This window comes from Polyodon spathula, chromosome 21 (assembly GCF_017654505.1).
Source record: "Polyodon spathula isolate WHYD16114869_AA chromosome 21, ASM1765450v1, whole genome shotgun sequence".
Classification (NCBI taxonomy): Eukaryota; Metazoa; Chordata; class Actinopteri; order Acipenseriformes; family Polyodontidae; genus Polyodon; species Polyodon spathula.
The window spans coordinates 29,476,560-29,498,752 of record NC_054554.1 but is presented as its reverse complement, the minus strand read 5'-3'; the positions used below and the strand labels follow the sequence as shown (position 1 = coordinate 29,498,752).

At 43.1% G+C, this 22,193-nt stretch overlaps 1 protein-coding gene across 2 annotated transcripts; it reads left to right on the top strand.

Annotated features, from left to right (window-relative positions):
- Positions 1 to 130: 130 nt before the first annotated feature.
- LOC121296041 (serine/threonine-protein kinase/endoribonuclease IRE1-like) lies at positions 131 to 19,000 on the top strand. Of its 2 annotated transcripts, XM_041221194.1 has the most exons (22): positions 131 to 714; positions 4,693 to 4,813; positions 6,253 to 6,286; positions 6,734 to 6,806; positions 6,950 to 7,022; positions 7,784 to 7,906; positions 8,338 to 8,439; positions 8,597 to 8,858; positions 9,233 to 9,311; positions 10,200 to 10,368; positions 10,554 to 10,669; positions 11,206 to 11,409; positions 11,646 to 11,904; positions 12,345 to 12,435; positions 12,737 to 12,926; positions 13,309 to 13,408; positions 13,509 to 13,708; positions 13,986 to 14,133; positions 14,974 to 15,101; positions 15,397 to 15,520; positions 16,179 to 16,246; positions 16,779 to 19,000. In XM_041221194.1, exons 1-22 carry the CDS (start codon positions 640 to 642, stop codon positions 17,004 to 17,006), a joined length of 2,967 nt encoding a protein of 988 aa, XP_041077128.1. In that variant the 5' UTR covers positions 131 to 639; the 3' UTR covers positions 17,007 to 19,000. The 2 variants fall into 2 exon arrangements, with proteins under 2 accessions (XP_041077128.1, XP_041077129.1); XM_041221195.1 differs by lacking the exons at positions 131 to 714; positions 4,693 to 4,813; positions 6,253 to 6,286; positions 6,734 to 6,806; positions 6,950 to 7,022 and adding an exon at positions 7,116 to 7,194.
- The last annotated feature ends 3,193 nt before the right edge of the window (positions 19,001 to 22,193 follow it).

Sequence of the window (22,193 nt, the reverse complement as noted above, 5' to 3'; positions counted from 1 at the left end):
GCACTTCCGGTAGATTGAGCATTTTATCATCAAGAATGACCAAAAACTCGCATTTAACACAGTGGCAATTTACCTTTATTGTTTATAACAAATATTATTAATTTATTTTTTAATACCAACTTTCACGTGTTTTATTTTTTTTTTCTCCGTGCACGGCGTACGCACGCTGGAAGCGAACACGGTGCAGTCTGGGAATTGTAGTTTCTTAAGCGCTTGCAATTCCCTAGTTATTATTCGCACAGCCCGCAGCTGCCAGGTCTTGCCAAAAACGAAGAATTACTTCTAGCCTTCCATCCTAATTAGATTAAATTACCAAATATGAGATAATTGATAACAACTGTGGTTCGGAGATGGGCGATCAGTTCCCAAGGCGGTCAGCAGTTGGGAATTGATTAATAATCTATTGGGGGCTGCCTCTCCTCTTAATCGATGAGCAATGCCCTGCGCTGTCAGCGGTGACGCAACTCCAGAGGTTAAACCAAACACAGGAAGGAGCTGGAAGGAGGACAGAGACCCGTGCGGTGAAATCGCGGCTTCTTCGGAGGCACAAACCCGACGGGCGGGACGCACTTGAGCGCATCGCTGCGTTGCTCGTACGGATATATGTGAGATCGCGGGTATTCGCCCCTGCGTTACAAAATGAGTTGGAGTGTGTGGAACAAAGTCTTTGCGTGGCATTTTCTCGTGTGGCTGTGCGGTAACCCTCTCCAGATGGTGAGTACTTGACGAGTAGCAGCAGGATCGGTGCCAGCGATGCCTTTGTAACATAAAGCATTGCATTGAATTTGTCTCAGGTACAGGCAAACTCACTGTATCGGCTTCAGCGTCTATTTACTGCCTTGGTTTTGCACAGTTTTAGCTCGTGTGTTAGGTAGGAGCACTGTGCGTTTCTGAAACTTAAGACCAGCTGTTGACGGGTCAACATAGTAACTCGCTTTATGGAGATATCCGTGTTTGATCTGCAATCAATTCGGTTTCACTAGTAGCAATACGGCGCCCGTGGTTAGCTTATTGAAACTTGAACCCACTATGTTACCTACCATGAAGTGCTTTATTTTGTGACTCAGCCTGTGGGTGTAATTATTGTACAGTCTGGGTTTTATTCAAAGTATTTATGTTTTTAAGCACAGGTAACTCCGTGGTAAGTGGGATTACACGCAGCTCTGTGTTGTGAAATGCAACACCCACGTTATTGAGCTGTCTGGGTGACAGTGTATATCCTTGTTGTCCGCACTGATCAAGGACGGTATGGTTTTTAATCTCTTTGGGTTGTGTGCAGCGTCCAGGTTTAGCTCCTTGCAGAAGTGCATGGCTGATTCATACCATATGCTACAGCACACTGCACTAGTTTATCTGTCTGTCTGTTGAGGGAGTTGATTCATAAGATTTAGCAAAACACAATGTAAACGCTGAACAGCTCCGGGATGACATTACCCGATTACACTGAGAGGATTATTATTATTATTATTATTATTATTATTATTATTATTATTATTATTATTATTATTACAACAACACCACTTTATGAAATGCTGACCTATTGTCACGTGTTTAACGATTAAAGTACCCAACAGCAGCTCACTGTGTTGCGTCATAATCAATACTTGGCATTCTGAACAGGACGATCCCTTCTAATAGTTGGCATTCTGAATATTAAATAATGATATGTTTTGGCAAATTTTTTATTTTAAATGCCCATGGCCTGCACACTAGACTACCAGCCAAGCACACCCATAAATAACCCTATTAATATAAATACCAAAAAATAAAAGGGTGAACGGGAGACCTTGATCTCCTGTGGTCAGAAGACCAGATCCAGTGCACAGGATAGTAATGATATAGCCCGGTCTGTGTATGGTGTCTTTCATTTATATATGATAGTAGTCTCTTTATTCATGTTCTCAGAAGCAGCTGTTGAAATTATGCACAGTTCAGCTCTGATGCACATGGTTCATTCCCTCCTCTGTGAATTATTGACAGGAAACAGGTGGCTCTTTTGCATTTCTCACATCTGCAGTGAGCCATAATAATAATAATAATAATAATAATAATGTGCTTTTGGTAGCCTAACTGATAGGGCACATGTGCAGTATTGTCCGTTGTCCAGTTCTACTGTCTTGAGCACTAACCTAGAGTTCCTGTGTGCAGCTCTGTGCTGTCCCTCCTGTGTGCCGCTCAGTGCTGTCCCTCCTGTGTGCCGCTCAGTGCTGTCCCTCCTGTGTGCCGCTCAGTGCTGTCCCTCCTGTGTGCCGCTCAGTGCTGTCCCTCCTGTGTGCAGCTCTGTGCTGTCCCTCCTGTGTGCAGCTCTGTGCTGTCCCTCCTGTGTGGGTTCAGGCATGTCGTTTGTATGTTGTGCATTCAGTAAACCCTGCCACTGCTACAGTATTAATGGAAGAAAGCAGTACTGAGTTGCACTCTTGGTAATTCAGAAGTGCAATGAATGTTACCTGACGCAGAGATGGAAATATGACTCCTACTGCACAGCAGTTTCCCCCGTTCAAGGTTTTACTACGAGCTTGATTAGCCACAGTGTGTAGATAATAAGTTCAGTTGTGTCCTTGTTAGACTTGTAGTAAAACCAGGAATGGATCAAACCTCTGTGCAGTAGGAGTTGTAGTGTCGTCCCTATGTTATCTTAATTTGAGTGAATTGAATTTGGAGAGCCCTTCAGTTGTTTGGATAATATGTGGGTTTTTTTTTTTCTGTTTCACATAACAAAACGGTTACACGTGTTCAGTACCAGTTCTCCTTTCCACTGAATTCAGTTTGAAAGCGAGGCTTTGGGTTCAGCATGTTGAAGGAACACGCTCACTTTTGCACTACGCTCTGCTGCAGGTGACTCTTGTAACAACACAAGTTTCCTTCCTCTTATCTGTGACATCTGCAACAAGGATGCGTGCAGTCTGTTTGTTTTGTTGCTTGAAAGACAGCGATCGAGGCCACAGCCTTGAAGAAGCACCTAACAAACTAGCTTGCAGTGCTGCTGTCGTGGGCTCCCCTGTGGCTAAGAGGGTCATTTGAGAGCAGTTTGTCTGCGTGCAGAAAACAAAATCCATTGCAATAAAAATGTTTTAAAAGATTATGAAAATATCTGGAATGGACCCATTTTCAATGGAAATTTCCCAACATTCTGCGTGGGCTGACCTTACCAGGTTTAATCAGATAAGCTGTTCAGTTGAGGTAACAGGTAGATAACAGCACTGAAAGTGAGGCGCATTCTAGTTTTAGCCTCACATTATTTTTATTACAGCATTGGATCATGGGTCAGAATCGGCTGAGAGAGTGGTCCCTTTTAAAAACAGACTTGACACAAAATCACCATGCATGTGACCTGCCTGCAAGCAAAGAAAATAAGAAGATTCTGCCCTGTGCCGTGTTCTGTACCCTGGCGGATCGTGTGCCAGTAATCAGACGCTTGCAGTTGAAATGCTCAGATACTCATCAAAAATAGGTTTGGAGGTTGAGCAATGATCTCTGTTGAAACGGATTATGATAAGCACACACACGCCGTAATATTGAAATATTGGTTAATAGTCTGGCAGAGCACCATGTGAACCAGCGCAGGTGTGGAATATTGACTTGCTCTACTCCACATGTTTTGCTACTCTATTAGCATTGCTAGGCAAATAAAGCTGCTCAAGTGGGAGTAATGGCTCGTATAGTTCTGATCCAGTCACAAGACTTCTTGTCTCATCCATTAAAGCTGTAATAGTACAGGCAGTGTGCTGTTCCATGCTGAATGTTGTCTGAGACAGTGCAAATTGCACTAAACTGGTGGCAACCTGTCCTGAGACCGGCAGAGGTGCAGCATGTTCATAGGGTCCCCGAGATGGAAATGTTCCTCCCACCTCGCTAATGTGTATTTGCATGTAAGTTGCAGGGATTGAAATAAGACTCCCTTTGCATAATGGTTTGATCCATTCCTGGTTTTACTATGAGTTTAATAAGACACACCTGTACACTGTGGCTAATCAAGCATATATTAAAACCTGGAGTGGGTGAAACTGCTATCCAATGGGAGTCTTATTTCCATCCCTCTTGTGCTATTCTAGAAGCTTGCATTCCCATACTGTCTGGTGGTTTCCATGATAGTCAGTAGATGCTGTGATTGCTGGTCCTGACTGATGATTGGATTGATGAATGGATCAAACTGCCATGCAATGGGAGTCTTATTTCCATCGCTGATTTTGGGCTGCTGAGGGACTGTTTTGTTTAAAGGGTTAAAATCCCATAAAATTCTCCCCACCCTATTGATGTTCCCCTTTCCAGTCAGCAGTGTTTCCCTTTTCTTACGAGAGAGATAAAGCCATGATTTTCACAACGTTTCTTGAAAACCCCCAAAAATAGCCTTTTTTCTGCAGAGCTTTTTTACTGTTGGTTTCATCTGTTGTTAATGGCAGATTAAGATAAGAAGTATATTTACTTAAGCGGTATGTTAAGACACTGGAGTAAATGTCCCTCCTCCCCTCACTGAACTGCCTATGATTAGAATGGGTGTGACTGACCTGCCATGCTTTCCTGATGTCAGTATGAAGTGTCTTGCCCTATGCCCATACAGTATTCCACGAGGTTTCGGCAGCCCTCCATTGATGAGGGTAATAACCAAGACTTTGCATTTATAACCTCCCTCAGCTGCATGCACTCCCACCTAATGTAACCTAACCAGCGCTCTCTCCTGGGCTTCTGTTCCAGTGCTCCTGCAATGGGAACACGGTCACTCTGCCTGAAACACTGCTCTTCGTCTCCACCCTCGATGGAAGTTTACACGCGGTCAGCAAGAGGACCGGCTCCATAAACTGGACGCTAAAGGAAGGTAAGAAACGTCCAGACAGTGCTGGGGTTTGCAGCGTGCTAAACAGGGTTAGCATTGAACAGCTTCCTGACTTCACCAGTTATACTGCACTTAGTCTTCATAGTTTAGTCTTGGTTGAACTGCACCGGTCGTGGTGTGGAAGATTCTGGTTTAAATTCCTAGCTGGCTGCAAAGTCTGAAAGTAAAAATCCGAATAGCTTTTTATGAGACTACGCAAATGCATACAGTACCTAGCATGCGCATTCAAAATGCACAGCTGATGCCCGTTTAAAGTGTGGCTTTTATGTAAACTCATAAAATGCTGCTGTCACGTCTGCTGCTTATTGACTGGAATGTCTGAGAGGCTACACAGCAGAACAGTTGAACTAGACCCTGCACATCTGAGAGAGGAGTTCTGTTTTTCTCACACCCTGAATTAAGAAGTGAGACAGTATGGTCCTTCAAGACTGCTTCTGTGTTTAGTGCACCTGTCGTTGGCACACAGTTTCAGACACAAACAGCTGTGCTGTAGACTGTGTTGCAATCATTCAATAATTGAGAATCACATTGTTGTAATAAGGTTTCCCAAACTCGAGCGGCATTTCGGATACGTTATTAATTCCAAAACTCACTCCAGGATTACTGCTCGCTTTTTAAAAATGAATGGGCCCATTTGGAAAGGGTGAGTTTCAGGCAGATGCTGTCCTCTCTAATGAAGCAGGTTACACCGCAGGTTCTTGAAAATTTGAAGGCAGGACTTCTATTTTTTAGATTACAGGGACCGCGTTTTTTCTTTTTTTTGATTGCTGCTGATTTTAATACCAGCTCTTCCTGCTCACTAAAACAGCATGAACTTCGCACTGTTAACGACTGGGCAAAACCATTCACGTGGCCTCCCTCCAGTAGTGTGATTGGCTCTTATCTGTTTTGAATGGGCTTCATTCAGAGGTGCATTCATTCTAATGAAAAGGACAGTTGTCCATTGTCAGGACTGTGCATGACAGTGGTGGTGTGTGGATGATCTGTGTAAAACTGAGGACTGATTCAACTGCAACAACAGGAGTGCAGCAGATCAGTGTTGAAGGAGCCAGCGCTCACACGCAGTGCCCTTTCCCGTAGCGCTCCAGGAATAGACCTGTATCCCACGTGCCAGCCCTCGCAGGCTGCTCCTACAGGGAGAATGAGACGGGCACGTCGCCTCTTCTTTCTGCTTTCGTTTAGTCTGAAGTGAACATTGTGATTCCCAGCATTCCTGTCAGCTGGGTTTTATTGTTCCTCCTCGATTTTGTTTTATTTCTCTTAATTCAGGATATGCAAATATTTTACACAATAAATAAAACTGGTTGCTTTGGTGTGTCTTAGGGAAGGCTGTTCTGTATGTAAGCATGACAGTATGTGTGCGTGCGTGTGTGTGTTTGATATTCTAGTATTTACCATGGTGTTTTTCTTCCCGTTTGCAGATCCTGTTCTTCAGGTTCCAATGCATGTTGCAGAGTAAGTTCTTTCATTCTAAACGTTTGCTGTCGCCTGCACAGGAGCGCTTTCAGTAGCAGCTAGCTTCACCTGCAGCTGACACACACGCAAATGTTCACACAGAAAGTATAAACCAAGCCAGAGGCCTTGTTTCACAGTGTGGACCTTTTCCCTTCACAGTAAAATAGGAACAAAGTAACTAATAAAAATGCAGTTCACATTGTGTTTGACAGATTAGAGGGCAGTCAGTAACAGGGCTGGTTCTCAGTATGGGAAGTATCAGTTTAGAAGTGGTGCGTCCGGCCCACCATCTGTTTTGAAGGGGAATTGAAACTAAACGCCACCACTAACCCAAAGCATCCACTGTGGTTGTAAATCTGACACAAAGCTCACTGTAATTACCTGGGCCAGTGTGAAACTGCAGATGGTTTATGAACCCAGACTTGTAACGTTGTTTGTAATCAACAGGCCTGCGTTTCTGCCGGACCCCAACGATGGAAGCCTGTACTCCCTGGGAGGCAAAAACAACGAAGGACTCCTGGTAAGAGAGAACCAGATCCGTGTGGAACTGTACAAAGCGTTTCCATTCCTCGTGTGTACAGATGTGTGTTCAGAATTCTCCTAGCTTCTGTATATTGTAATAAGTAAAATGCCTTAGAAATCACATCTGCCTTTCTGTTGCAGAAACTGCCCTTCACAATTCCTGAGCTGGTGCAGGCATCACCTTGCCGAAGTTCTGACGGGGTTCTTTACATGGGTAAGGCTAATACCGACCACGAGATATTGCCAAAACGTCTAAGATGCAATTTTCAAAGCATTTCCTCCATTCTTTAATGCACTAATGTTTTTTTTTTTTTTTTTTCATGCTAATGTTACAAAATTTTAAAACAAATCCTGTTGAGAGTGCTGAAGAGGACTTGAAATGAGAAGTAACTTTGTCATTTGGTTCTAGTTTTCTAAAATGAAGTTTTTTTGTTGTTTTTTTTTTAAATTGTTGTACCTCTTTCAAAAAGTAGGAGTTAAAGACTGGAGTAACCAAGAGCCTTCACACAAAGCACAGGGCACTCCCTGCTGTTTAAAAAGCCTGCTTGGCAAACACTGCTAATGTTAATTAAGAAGCCGTGGCAAACAGACAGCATCTTAAATTACAGAGTAGTTGTGTTCAGAGCCCCTGGGCGTTCTGTTTACTTTGTGTAGAAATGAAAACACAGGAGCGGGGTTCCTGGTAACCTGCCTGACTCATTAAACATCAGGATTGGTGGCACACTTGCACAGGTAGTGTACGGCACTGGGACAGAATGTAAAAGGCTTAATAACAGGGAGATTTTTTAAAGAGAATTGGCTGCATGTTTCTCTTGTTGTTTGCCCCCCTCGTGGTGCTCATTTTTCATTGAAGGCTAACATTTTGCATTGCTATCTACAGTGCTGTTAGAAACTAAACAGAGAACACAAAGCAAGAACATGAGCTTTTGCATGTTCATGGTAGACTTGACTTGAGTTGTTTTTATTCTTGTTCAGGTAAGAAGCAGGACCTCTGGTTCGTGGTGGACCTGGTTACTGGAGAGAAGCAGCAGACCCTGACTCCTTCGTTTGCAGGAACGCTCTGCCCCTCCTCCTCCCTGCTCTACCTGGGACGCACAGGTAAGCCCTCCGCCCCTAGATGTTCCCAGAAACCTCTTCATAGCACACAGGTAGCTAACTGGCCGTGGCCTGAAGGTAGGGACTATACTATCTTGTCTAACAATAATTAAACTCAATTCAGGGTGGGCAGTTGATAGTGATGTAGTTGTCTAACAGCACAAGATAAAGCTGGTTAACGTGCTAACAAAGCTTTTGAAAATCTGTGCAGGCATTTTCATTAGTGAAGTTTTACAGCTAGTTTTTAAATGTAATTCTTGAGTCTTCCTCCCAGTGTGGGTGTCTTGGTTATGTGTCGGGTTTGTACAGTTAGGGCCTCATCCAATACTCTTGATCACCTGCTTGCTCCTTTGTAGGTTTCCTGTAGTTTTAGTTTGGCGTGTGTCTTGATTGCTTGTATTTGCTATAGGACTCTTTCCTATTCTTCATTGCAGAATACACCATCACCATGTATGACACGAAGAACAAAGAGCTGAGGTGGAATGCCACGTACTTCGACTACGCTTCCACACTGCCTCATGAAGACACAGAGTACAGTAAGAACGAATATTTCTGGGGTTACAACACATGGCATTCACTGCAGGTGCCAACAAGACAAAAGCAATGGGCCAAATCCATGAGAAGACAGCAGAGAAATGTTACTTTCTCCCTTTTAACCCTAATTTGTACCCCCCCCCCCTTTTTTTTTTTAAGAAATGTCTCACTTCGTGTCAAACGGAGACGGTCTGGTGGTCACCGTGGACCCCGAATCGGGGGATGTCCTGTGGATTCAGAAGTATAACTCTCCCGTGGTGGCGATGTACATCTGGCAGCGGGACGGGCTGCGCAAGGTGGCGCACACCAACGTGGGGGTGGAGACCCTGCGCTACCTCACCTTCATGTCCGGGGAAGTGGGGCGCATCACCAAGTGGAAGTACCCCTTCCCCAAAGAGACCAAGGCCAAGAACAAGCTCATGTAAGCCAATAGCTGTGGGTCCCTGTGGCTACGGTGTGCTGCGTGCTGAGGCCACGGCAGTGTGTCCCTGCCACTACTCTCTAGAGAGAAAGAAACATGTCTGCACCAGGATCTTCTTTTCTTGTTTAATGGAATGAGGAAGAGACCCTTTGAAAATATTAACCACAGTACAAGTGTGTGCTGCTTTCAAACCGTTAGAAAGCAGGTGACGAAACTTCTGCTCCAGTGTAATTGAGAAACGGAAGTGTGCTCTGGCACTGTGTGTGTGTGTGTGTGGCACTGTGCATGCGTGTGCGTGAGGGCCTCTGTGGTTCTCTTAACAGTTTCCTGTGTGAACCTGCCCTCTGCTCCTCATCACATTTCTTCATTTCTAGGTCGACGCTTTATGTGGGCAAGTACTCAAGCAGCCTGTACGCCTCCCCCTCCCTGGTGCACGATGGCGTCACTGTTGTGGTGAGTACGGGCACTGGAGGGCCCTGTTTAAGAAAGAGGCACATTTACTGGTAAAGTAAAGCAGTGCTGCGCCACAGGCTGTGCTGGCGTGCTGACCATGAACCTCAGACAAGAGTGAGCATTTAAACCAAAAATAAAACATGACCTGAAAGTCAGCTTCATAGGTTTAAATAACAGCTTGTGGGGAACAAACACAATTGAAATAAATGCAAGTGTCACAGATAGGACTTCTGTATTACTGGACCTGTGTGCACCACGACTCTTAATCAGCAGGTTCTATTGCCATCTGATATCCTGTTTAAGTAAATGAGGTTTGGGATGTAACAGCGAGCCACTGCTGTGCCCCAAACTAACCTCAGTAATGAGACTGACCCTAGAGGTGTACTGTACATGCAACATGCATTTCAAAGCTGCCTCTGTGCTCCCTGGGTCAGGCTGACCTGTGCACTGGATACTTCCATGGCTAGCCTTGGCAGACGACTCTTCATGATTCAGATTACAAAGCCATTCCTCTTGTGCCTTGCAGGGATTGAAAACAAGATGAGTAGACATAACATACAGGGAGCCAAGCTGCAATTACACCCGCTTTCCTGTTTCTAAAGCAGTATGTACATTGCGATGCAGACACAACTGATTCACTGGTAACTGAGAGAGAAGGGTTTAGTTTATCTGAATCCCTTTGTGTCTGTCAGGGCCAGCACAGGTGAAGGAATTTCAACAGACCTGAATAGTCCATAATATTATGTATTAACGATTGAACAGTACATCATAGCAGTTATGTTACACAAATTAATTTATCTTGTTAGGCGAGCTGGACTTTGCATGCTCTGGCTTCAGTGCATGGTCCGTTTATTATTTTTATTATAGTTTGTTCCCGTTTACTCACAGCCTCGAGGCAGCGGCTTTCCCTTGCTAGAGGGTCCGAAAACTGCGGGCGTGACCATTGGAGACCGAGCAGAGTGCTTCATTACCCCCAGCACTGACGTCAAATTCAACACGGCAGGCCTCAAGGAGACAGACCGCATCAACTACATGAGGAACCACTGGCTGCTGATAGGTAAGCATGGCTTCAGTTTACCAGCTTTGCCCTCTAGTGGCTCAATGCTGGCTGCTGATAGGTTAATCAGCTCTGCCCTCTAGTGGCTTAGTGGAACAGCACATGGCTCAGTTTATTTCTGGCCAGCAAATCTTCAATGGGAGACGATTGGGGGAAAGATTGAACTGAAAGTTTTGACTCAACAGGTCATCATGAAACCCCTCCCGCGGCTCACACCAAGATCCTGGAAAAGTTTCCCGAGAACATCCCGCGTCACCCAGAGAACGTCATTCCCACTGGGGCTGAAAAGAACAAAGAGGAGGCGAGTGCAGGCAGGACTGGAGGGGTGTTCGTGTTTTAAGGACAATAAAAACTTTGATTGTAGTGCACTGAAGTTAAGCAGCCAGGTTACTGCAGCAGTTCATTGGAACGATGCAGAGTAATTTGCATAGCTGAAGTGGTTTTTATTAATTCAAGCTAGATGTTGAGGAAAATGTAGCTTCAGAGTGCACTAAAATCAGAAGCGAGAGTAATGTACATTGTATAAAACAAAGTCTACTGTATAAAACAGAGATATAAGAGCCTCATTTCAGAGTGTGAATCTATTCCCTTCACAGTAAAATAGGAAAGTAACTAATAAAAATGCAGTTCATTGTGTTTGACAGATTAGAGGGCAGTCAGTAACAGGGCTGGTTCTCAGTATGGGAAGTGGTGCGGCTGGCTTGCCATCTGTTTGAAGGGGAGCTGTAGCAGCCGCTCTGGTTTTAATCCTGACACAGAGCTCACTGTAATTGCTGGCCTTTGATCCACAAGCTAGTGTGGCGGCTCTCTGTTAAAGGAGTTTCTTTGTCCGGGCAGGTGATTGACATGGACGGGGAGGAGGAGCAGAAGGTTCGGATTCCCATCGTTGACCTCATTGAGGAGGAGACCCCCAAGCAGCAGCAGCAGCAGCAGCAGAAGCTGGAAGCCCCCGTGGACTCGATCCTGAAGGACATGGCCACTGTCATATTCAGCACCTTCCTCCTGGCAGGATGGGTGGCCTTCGTCATCACGTACCCAAAGGTACAGCGCCGCATTCATCAAGGACACCTTTCAATATAGTGCTCCCCCCCCCTCCCCCCCCCTGCTTTTTCATTTCATATGATCTTTCTAATTGTGTTCAGGTAACTTGCACATGGTTTTTAATCCCTGTGCTGTTAATCTTATCTTTCTAATTGTGTTCAGGTAGAGAGTACAGATAACCCGCTGTCTTGTCAATGGTTCTAATCCCCGTGCTCTTGTGGTTTTGTTGCTTTCAGAATGTGCAGAAGCAGCAGCAGCTGCAGCACCAGCAGTTCCAGAAGCAGATGGAGGAGAAGATCGAGCTCCTGCAGAGACAGCAGCTCGTGTTCCAGCCACCGATCGAGCTGGGCCAGGATCCCGACTTCCTGGACGTGGCCCCTCGCGCCCGCACCGAGAGCTCCGCAAACAGCAGCCCCCGTGCCTCCAACCACTCACTGCACTCCAACCTGTCCCTGTCCGAGATGGGCAGCTCTGCCACGGAGCACGACGAAGGAGGTCAGTGCACCGCAATGCAGCCTGTGGGCTCTGCTCACTGTAACACGCCGCATAAAGAATCAATGCAAAGTCTGTTTGAATACAAAGTAAAGTTCGATGTTCAGGAAACTAGACTGCTGTTGGCTTCTAGAGTCCAAAAATAGCTTCTTTATTTCATTTTCCCTATTGTTGCTGACATTGAATAGCTTTAAATGAGCTCACGATACAGCTTTGTAATAGTGCGCCTTGTTTGTTTGGTTTATTAAGATATCCTGTCCATTATTCTTGACACTTTGAAGGTGGCATTTTCTGTGATATTCGTTCATCAAGCTGTCTGAAGTTTATACTGCAAAACACACCCACACACACACACGGCCAAAACATAAACTGAACCACATTGTGCATTAAACATGTCAAGCCTTGTCAGTAACTGGGATTTAAGTGCACTTGCTTGTTTTTAGATGACGATTCTAATGAAGTGAGGGTTGGAAACATTGCATTTAATCCAAAAGAAGTGTTGGGTCACGGGGCTGAAGGCACCATCGTATACAAGTAAGTGTGAAGCAGAGCAGAGCGCTCCGTGGAGGGCAGATGGGGCAATCGTTGAACAGTTTGGAAAAAATGAAAGACATTGCCTTGATTTGTGATGTCCTGCTTGCAGTACAGGGTTAACAGTAAGTAGTAATCTTGCCATGTTTGGAAGTAAGACTATTGCAGAGCAATTTCACATATTCCAGGCTTTACTGTGAACTTGGTTAGCCCCAGTGTACAGGTAACCTGCTCAGGTGTGTCTTATAAAACTTAGTAAAACATGGAAGTCTCATTTCCATCCCTGGCGCTGTTACTGTTCCAGGGGCAGGTTTGATAACCGGAGTGTCGCTGTGAAAAGGATCCTGCCCGAGTGCTTCAGCTTCGCGGATCGGGAGGTGCAGCTGCTCCGCGAGTCTGACGAGCACCCCAATGTCATCCGCTACTTCTGCACCGAGAAGGACCGGCAGTTCCAGTACATCGCCATCGAGCTCTGCACAGCGACTCTGCAGGAGGTACACGCACACTGCCAGTGGCTCACAGATCCAGCTGTTTTGGGAACACTTAGTGTTGGGCTCTAGTTTGCTTGACCACATGGCTCCAGGTGCACCAGGATAGGTCAGGTTTTGGTAAATCTTCTCATAATGCATTCAGGTGCCTGTCACCTGCTTCTTTTCTTTTATAAGGTGCAGGACTACAAGTACCAGAATGCACTGCGATGCCAGTTTTAAAAAAATAAGCTGTCCCAAACTGTCCATAGGCCAAGTAGGAATTTTATTTAAATTGCCAAATATATATTTTCCAAGGATAATGGAATCTGCTTAATAAATGTATTTTGGTGCTCAATGTGAAGCCTCTACAGTATATTCATGTTGATTTGTTTTCTTATATTCACAGTACGTAGAGCAAAAAGATTTTGACCGCCGCGGTCTGGATCCAGTTTCTCTGCTGCAGCAAACGATGTCCGGTCTGGCTTACCTGCACTCTCTCAATATTGGTGCGTTAGTTCTCCTGCACTGTAGAGTACAGTAGTTTTACACTGGGATATGTTTTGAAGCTCGACCCTGACGTTCTCTCGTGTTTTGTTTTCCATTCAGTTCACAGGGACCTGAAGCCCCACAACATCCTGCTCTCCATGCCGAGCGCGCACGGCCGGGTGAAAGCCATGATCTCGGACTTCGGGCTCTGCAAGAAGCTGGCTGTCGGCAGGCACAGTTTCAGCCGCCGGTCGGGGGTCCCTGGCACAGAGGGCTGGATCGCTCCGGAGGTGCTGAACGAGGACTGCAAGGAGAACCCTGTAAGCAGCAAATCTGTGTGGGGGCGTGAGGAATGAAGCGTGCTGACTCAGTGCAGCTTTATATGTGCCTTTGTTAGTTTGTTGCATGGGTTTACTTGAATTGTAATGATAACTTACCTAGATTTGCTGGACAAACCAGTTCAATTGCATGATGGTCTGGCACTATTTTAAATATACCTGTTTGGTCACTGGCGTGTTGCAGTGTTTATTTAGCTCTCCACACACTGTAGTGACGCTTGCTTGCTCGTGGGCTTCTTGTTTCTTCTCTCCCTCTCAGACCTATGCTGTTGATATCTTCTCCGCTGGCTGCTTGTTCTACTATGTGGTGTCCGAAGGCAGCCACCCATTTGGCAAGTCCCTGCAGCGGCAAGCCAATATTTTGTTGGGCATTTACGTGCTTGACCAGTTCCAGCCCGACAATCATGGTGAGTGAGCTTCTTTACTGCAGCACCAGATCACTGCGTTACACAGCAGGGCTGGGTTAGAGCACTCAAAATAATTATAATTACTCGAGCACTCATTTATTACTCAAGTACTTGAAAAAATGTAAATAGTATCTCTTCATGAATGTAAGTTCAATATATTGTAGTGACCCGGTCAGTTCAGGTTTTGTTTCATCTGGTCCTGTGCACGTTATCTGTATTGTTCCAGGGTGGGACCATACCACTAGTTTCGGTAGTGTGTGTGTGTGTGTTGGGTGTGGACCACGTCATTTAGACACCCCCCCCATGAGAGTAGTGGTCCACTCTCCTCAGCGTGTGTGTGTGTGTCTGTGTGGAATAGACCGAGTGAGAAAATGAGCAAGTTTTTAAGACAGAGACAGGAGGAAGGTTATTGTTTTTTTTTTCATGTGGTCCTGACCCAAACGCAGACCCTGTTCAATTAATAGAGTAGTTATAATTTGGTCGTTTTTGTGGCGCATATGTAGAATAATATTGCTTGGCATTAGGTGTGAGAAATCGAGCACAAAATGACTTGAAAGTCCCACCCCTATTACACAGCAAATATCTACCGTCCACACTTGGAGCCTGGGATATGGATATAGTGGAGGAGCTCATGTTAATTACATAATAAGTATACAGTGTGGACCAAAAAACACTGCAGGTGTGCAGTGACTGTAAAGCCGGTGTCTCTTTGATGGGTCCTTAATCTTCTAATTAGCTGATCTATTGGGCTTATCTTTGGAACATTTGTGTTTTTGTTGTTTTGTATCAGGTGTATGTATGAGATCTGTTCCTGATGCACTGATTTGTTCTCTCTTTCAGAGGGCCTTGTTGCTAATGAACTAATTCAGCAAATGATAAGCATGGACCCTCGAAAGCGTCCGTCAGCGGAGTGTGTGTTAAAACACCCCTTCTTCTGGGGCTTAGAAAAACAACTGCAGTTCTTCCAGGTCGGTGTCTGTCTGTGTTCTTTCCTTTACATTTTACTCTTGAAAGACATTCACAGTGCACAGCGGATATTCTGCAGTGTGAAAGCTGCTGCATTATGACCGGTCGTGTGTGTGTGGTTTATTTATCTTGCTGATTTTTCAGTATTAAAAAACATATTTTCGTTTTAAATAAGCAGAAAAGAAACTTTTTCAGATTTAATTAAGTAAAGTTTTTATTCGGTATTTTAAACCTGATTCTTGTACATGATACGAATGTGCGTGTAACTGGTTTTTTTTTTTTTTTTTTTTTTTGCAGGATGTGAGCGACCGGATAGAAAAGGAGCCTCTGGATGGGCCCATAGTGAAAGAGTTAGAGCGAGGAGGGAGAAGTGTGGTGAAGTTTGACTGGAGAGAGCACATCACTGTACCTTTACAAACGGGTGAGACAGCATTCCTCTACTGCAAAAGCAGGTGGAATAGAATATGAGAGGGGTGCAGAGGCATGAGTTTTGTTCAATATAATGATCTAAATTTATAGAGCAGTTGCCATAATAAATGGGGGGATGGTTTTAAGCTGTTTAAACTCCAATGTTGGGACTGCTCAGGTATTCCTGTAGTTCCATGTAGCAGCCACTTGGGGGCAGTAGAATGTTTTCAGACTCCAGTAAACATCTTGAATCCTTGTGTAAGCACTGGAATGCATTCTGAGATAGTTCTTTATTGATTTGTAAAATCTTTCTTTTTTTTCCCCCTTCTCTTTTCTAACAACTCTGTGTAGTTTTAGGCCCTTATTTACAGTGTTATTCCACTAAGTGTCAGTGTAACTTGAGAAATATTATCCACTCTGGTGAATTGCTCAGGAAAGCACATTTACAAGCTTCTTCGGAAATACACCAAAGTGGCTTCAGATCCCTGTGAACTGAATGGGAAACAAACCCCCCAAAAAAACATCGAGGTCAAGCTTCAAAACGTAGCATTTGCCTTTAAGATGCTAGAGATCATTTTATGGAATCTGTTTAGCAGACTGTTGCTTTATTGCACTTTGCTGTTTTTTATTCATTCTCTATTTCTTTTTTTTTTTTTTTTTTTGTTTAACAGATCTCCGAAAATTCCGATCCTATAAAGGAGGTTCAGTAAGAGATCTCCTTCGTGCGATGAGAAACAAGGTGAATATCTTGCTAACTTATTAAACACAGCCTTGGCAAATCATGTATTTTTTATTTTATGAAATCGGGAGATTAAGGGATTGCATTCTCTCTCCTGTAATATTTGAGGTTTATTAACAAGCTTAGTATAAAGCTATAGTTTAAACCCAAGAAAATATCATAGCGACATTATAGATAATAACTAGAATCGAAGTATTAATGTGCCAGCCCAGTGGTAGAGCTAAATTCCAACATGTGTGTTTTTATTTTTTACTTTAATGGTCTGATTAATGAAATGCTTGAAAGGGGCATTTCCCTTCCACTGTGTCTGTGTGCTCTCTCTAAAGCAAACCCAGCCCACAGTATTCAGTCCTGCTGCGTGCAACTCGCTGTCTTTCCCTGGATAACCCTGACCTGTCCCCACACTGTATTGTGTCTCTGTCTCTCCCTGGATAACCCTGACCTGTCCCCACACTGTATTGTGTCTCTGACTCTCCCTGGATAACCCTGACCTGTCCCCACACTGTATTGTGTCTCTGTTTCCCCTGGACAGAAGCACCACTACAGGGAGCTGCCTGTGGAAGTGCAGGAGACGCTGGGGTCCATCCCGGATCACTTTGTGTGCTACTTCACATCCCGCTTCCCCCACCTCCTGCTCCACACGCACCACGCCATGCAGATCTGCAGCGGGGAGAGGCTGTTCCAGCCTTACTACTACACAGGGGAAGGGGAGCAGCGACACAGACACTCACACCTGCCCGAGACCGACGACTCTCCGTGAGCGGCATCGCCTCACTCCGCAAGAGACATTCCAGGACCAAGGCTGAGCTCCATGGTGGACTGAGCTCAATGTGAAGTGCCTTCATTCCCTTGCAGCGTGTCTGAAGGAGGATACTGGAGCGGACAGCCTGCTTTCTGTTTAAACTGACTGGGAGTGACGAGGACAGTCCTGCTGCTGTTGCAGCATTGATACCCTTTCAGGCCTGCTTTAAACTTTACTTTCTTTTTTTCTTATTATATTTGATTTGTGGTGCATCGTGTACAAGCTGCTGCACTGTTGGACAGCGAGATGCATGATGGGAAAATCAAGTGTCGTTTTATCAGCTCTACTGTGAAGCGGGTCCCACGGCAAGGCCATACTAACTCGGCTATTTAAAGAATAAATATATATGTAATTTTTTTTTTTTTTTTTTTTTTTTTTTTGACAAAACTTTTTAGGCATTAAGATGCAACTCTTTTGTAATGTTTGTCCGTCAAAGAACGTTTTTTTTTTTTTTCTACTTTGTTCATGTAGCTTAAAAATGAGGGTCCCTCATGCCCACTGAAGGGAATTCACGTTGCTGTCACCGAAATGGCTATTGACGAGTTTCAGTATTGAAAGGGTTAATTTTCTTTAATTTTTTTTGTCTGTGGAAAATCCCTTGCACGGCATTGGCCTCATCTTTCATGGCTTCAAAACAGCTATTGTTTCCCCGTGTCACGTGACCAGTTACACCCTTGTGTAAATACAACCAAGGGTGTGTGGAGTACAGGTGTGTGCTTGTGTAATCAATTACTTCTCCAGCCACAGGTGTGTCTGTCCCATTCAATAAACACTGTCAATACCATCAAAATAATGAACAGCTGCTTCAGTGGTTTACAACATTTCCAAGTGGAATTGCTCTTCGTTCTCGTGTTCTTGGGCTAGAAGCTGTGCTTTTTTAGGTAATGCTTTCCTCAGAAGTTTCATTTGCAGATCACAGCTAGGGTTGCCCTGCTTCCTGCCTCGTGCTCGTCAGAGACAGAGGGGAATGACTGGAGACTTTTTGTGAATCTCTTCAATGATCTCTACAGCGGCAGTCCATCAGAGCGCCGGTTACTCTATATTTTGTGTTGAATTGTTGTGATATTAATAAACTACCCCTTGGGGGAAAACACAAGCAGGATTCATATAGAGTTGAAGGGTGGTTGTGTCTAAAATTGTTGCCGATTTTAAAATGACCCATTGAAAGTGTGTTTGGGTGGGGGCGTCTTTTTAATTAGTTTCTGTACAAGCATACACCAAAGTGCCAAGGCAGTAACTAGGAAGGTAGTCCTGTGTTTCAGTTTGTTTTATATGTTTTTTTTTTTTTTGTTGCTATTCACAGATTGTAAGAGGACTTGTGTTTTTTTTGCAAGTTTACTGTAAGCACAGTATTTGTTGCACTGTCGTGGGCTATTTGAACTAGGTGCTGGATTTCAGTATGGGGGGACTTATTATTGTAACCCCTTTGTTGGCTATCCAGTGCTGTAGAGACGCAGTTCATTTGAATGGGGGTAGTTGGCTTTTAGAAGCTGTTTATTTTTAATTTTGCTCAGATTAATAATCAGAAAGCATCTTTTTTCTTTTTTTTTTTTTTTTAGGAACTCCCTAAAATATTCTCAATAACAAAGCTCCCCCCCCCCCCCCCCCAAAAAAAGCTAACTTTTTTTTATTTATTTAAGCTAAAGTTTCAGAATGTGGTAATTTCTGCATTTGCCTTTTCTTAATTATAATGCATCATTATTTTTAGAATGTTTGTGGTGCTGCTGATATTCAAGCAGTTCTTCAAGGTAAAATGCCAAATAATTAAACTGTGTGTTATAAACTGTGTGATTCGATGGCTTGGGATGATCAGAATTCTTACCAATATGTAATCATGAAAAGTTGTGATTTTTTTTAGTATTGAGATTATATATAAACTGTGTGTTTTCTATTTGCACTAATTGTTGTGGAAAATCTGTCATTGACAATTGAAATAAATTCTGTGCAATTTGTACTTTTTTGTGGTAAATTGTTTTGTTCAAATTCTGTTATTTATTGCTGTGTCGGTAAAACACACATTTTCCTGCACCCACCAGTCCTGCTGTCCTCAGGAACATCTAAATACAAACTGCAGGATTAATCCCACTGTGGACCAAACATATACAGGATTATGTTCACATTAACTTCTTGCAACAACTTCTATGTAAACTAGGGACAAAGAAATAGCAACCAGTATATAATACAGAAATAAGTGAGACAAAACTACTGGGATGTATTTTGTTCTCAAAGTCATCCCAGAATGTTATCAAGATGTATACAATTGGTTGGAACGGATCCAATTTCATATGCAAGTTGCTGCGTGAAACCTCACAGCCCGTGTAACAAGCAGAGCAGTGCTGCTTTCCACCCATAAGAGCTGCCAGCGTCACGCACTACTCCACTCTCACGGGTCTGCGCACCTCCAGACAGGTAATGTGTTTTCATCAGTTGAAAATTAATATATACTTTATATACTTACATACTTTTTAAAATATATAATCACTGGTAGTTCTAGATTCATTATTGTTTTGGGGTATTTTTTATATTTAGTTTAATCTTTACAGTGAGTGACAGTCTGCCTAGTTAGTTTGTTATTGTAACTTTAACTCCAGAAACACTATTACAGGTCGTTTTTAAGTGCATAAAATGTGTCTCGATAGATCCCAAGATCGGTATCTTCTAGGAAACCCTGAGGCTACCGTTCCACAATTTGTCATGCATGGAGTGCTGAAATATTGCATTTCCCCTGGCAACACCCGGTACTTCAGCTAGTTTAACATACGCTATGCTGAGAAATACAACAGTCACAGCTCTTCAGCCGTAAGGGAAGTCATTTCCCTCTTAAGTTTCGTTTCTCGGCAGTCGCGCCTTTTTATTGTTTTGGCTCGGTGAATGCCAGGATATAACTAGGGGGCAGTATCTCTGGTTCAGTTCGTGCAAATGAAAGATAAAAAATATTATTATTATTATTATTATTATTATTATTATTGATATCTTAACAAAAAAACAATTGTATCGATATATAAAGATGTTTGTATAATACATTTGTTGTACAAACTAATTTCAAAAAAGGAAAACTAACAAAAAAAAGCCCTTGTTTAAATATTCGATGTTTCTTCTAGTCACACACTCTTCCAGCACTATTCATTATTAGTGTATACAGATGTCTGTATCCAGGAAACAGCAATTACTGTAATTGAATAGAAATGATGAATGGCTGTGGCATCTGAGCCTGGTTTGGTTAATTTAATGCCGTTTTAAATGAGACAAAAATAAAACGTGCGCCATTCGTTATAACGGTGTGTAGATCAATGACAGCTTCTGAGACCACTGTTTTTCATTACTATATGCAGTGTACAGTTTATATTAAAACATGATCTTTGAGCTAAATGCAGCTTTCCAGAAAAGGGGATGTATAGAGATTGCTGTGTGATTTATAACCAGCTACAAAGAGTTAACTTCAATGGCTGTACAAAGTACTTGGTGTTAGTCAAGTCAATATAGCTGTAGATCAAAACAAAAGGCGGCTGCCGTGAAACCACACAAATAAATGGAAATAGGAACAAATAAATCAACTAGCATGGGGTCCCGGGTGCGTTCTGTGAGGGAAAGGAATCTCATAATGGGATAGTTAATGTGTTTGATCAGGGCGGATAAGAGCAAACATTCATAGAAGACAGCTGTGCGCCAAATATGAAGATAATTGATGTAGCCAAAAAAAAAAAAAAAACATTTCCGTGTGATATTTTATGATGATAAAATGGTATAGACTAGATAGCACCGTCTGCACTATCCTATCCGCATGTCCTTCCAAAACTAAGATAAAAACATTACAGAATTACTCTTCACTCATTTGCCTTGTGATACATATAGGCAGGTCGGGAACCCAATTGTCGGATTATCTACAATATATTGGTAAAGTACTTAATCCGAACACGCCACAACTGTGATTTATTGCAATCTCTGTGAACTTCAAACTCTGCATAACTCCGCCCTTCTTTATCAAAGCAACCTGTGCAAACGAGACCCTGCTGTGTAAACGCAAGGTACGGAAATGCTGCTCTTATTAAATTGCAATCTGACAGTAGGAAATAATGTAGAATAATTAAGACTAATAATAATAATAATAATAATAATAATATGCCATCACATGCAGGAACTGTTTCTATATTCAATTAAGATGCATACAATAAAATACAAACGTCAACATACTGTTACATTTCTGCATGTTCTTAATTAACAGTACAGTGTGTAATATGTAGATTTGTTCTCCTATATGGGAAATACATGGTTAATTGTATTTTTAAATGTAAGTGATGATAGCGCGTTTTAACCTGATTATTCGTTTCCAGTGATCGGTGGTACGATTGATTGTTCCAGAACGTTGCTTGTGTGGTTGCGTCTTGTTAACTTAGATATCGTGATCCGCCGCCCTCCACTAAAATGAAAAAAAAAAAACAAACATCAGATTGCATACAAAAAGAGACATTTTAACATCAGGGGATCAAATCAAATACCAACAATGTTACATAAATTGTTCATTTAGAATAGAATCTGTATTTTCAAAATTATAAAGGGCGGTGCCCGATTTTTTTTTTTTTTTTTGGTGTAGCATATTGATGTACAACATAAAACGATTCATTTTGTTTTTAAGATCAGTCTTTAATTACATGTACGTTGTTAATTTTATTATTAATGTGTTAACCGTTTTGAAATGTGACGTGTTTTATATAAAGTTTCAAACACTGAAGGATGGACCAGTCGTTTTGTGGCTCGTTTCTGTCTGCTTGTTGCTCACTATCTCCCCGTAACCACAGTGCTGCAGAACTACACAGAAATAAAAGCCTCTCAATACGGTTTCACCTTCTTAAGCCCGAGACAGACGGGGCGGAACAGCTAGTCTGCACCCGGACACACAGAAGCGGTATGCACTATGTACTCGAACATAATTTACATACATGGCCAAAAGCTTTGCACCACCTTGGAGACGATTACGTCAACGTAACATTATTATTTCTGTAGGACGTGGTAACAGGACATTACCCCGAAGCCACCACAGCGCGTTCATCACTGATTGACCCAGTACAGCGCAACCCCACCACCGCAAGCCCAGTTACAGCGCATCACCACGCACAACTTTGTAGCTATACTTGCTTTTCTGCCCGA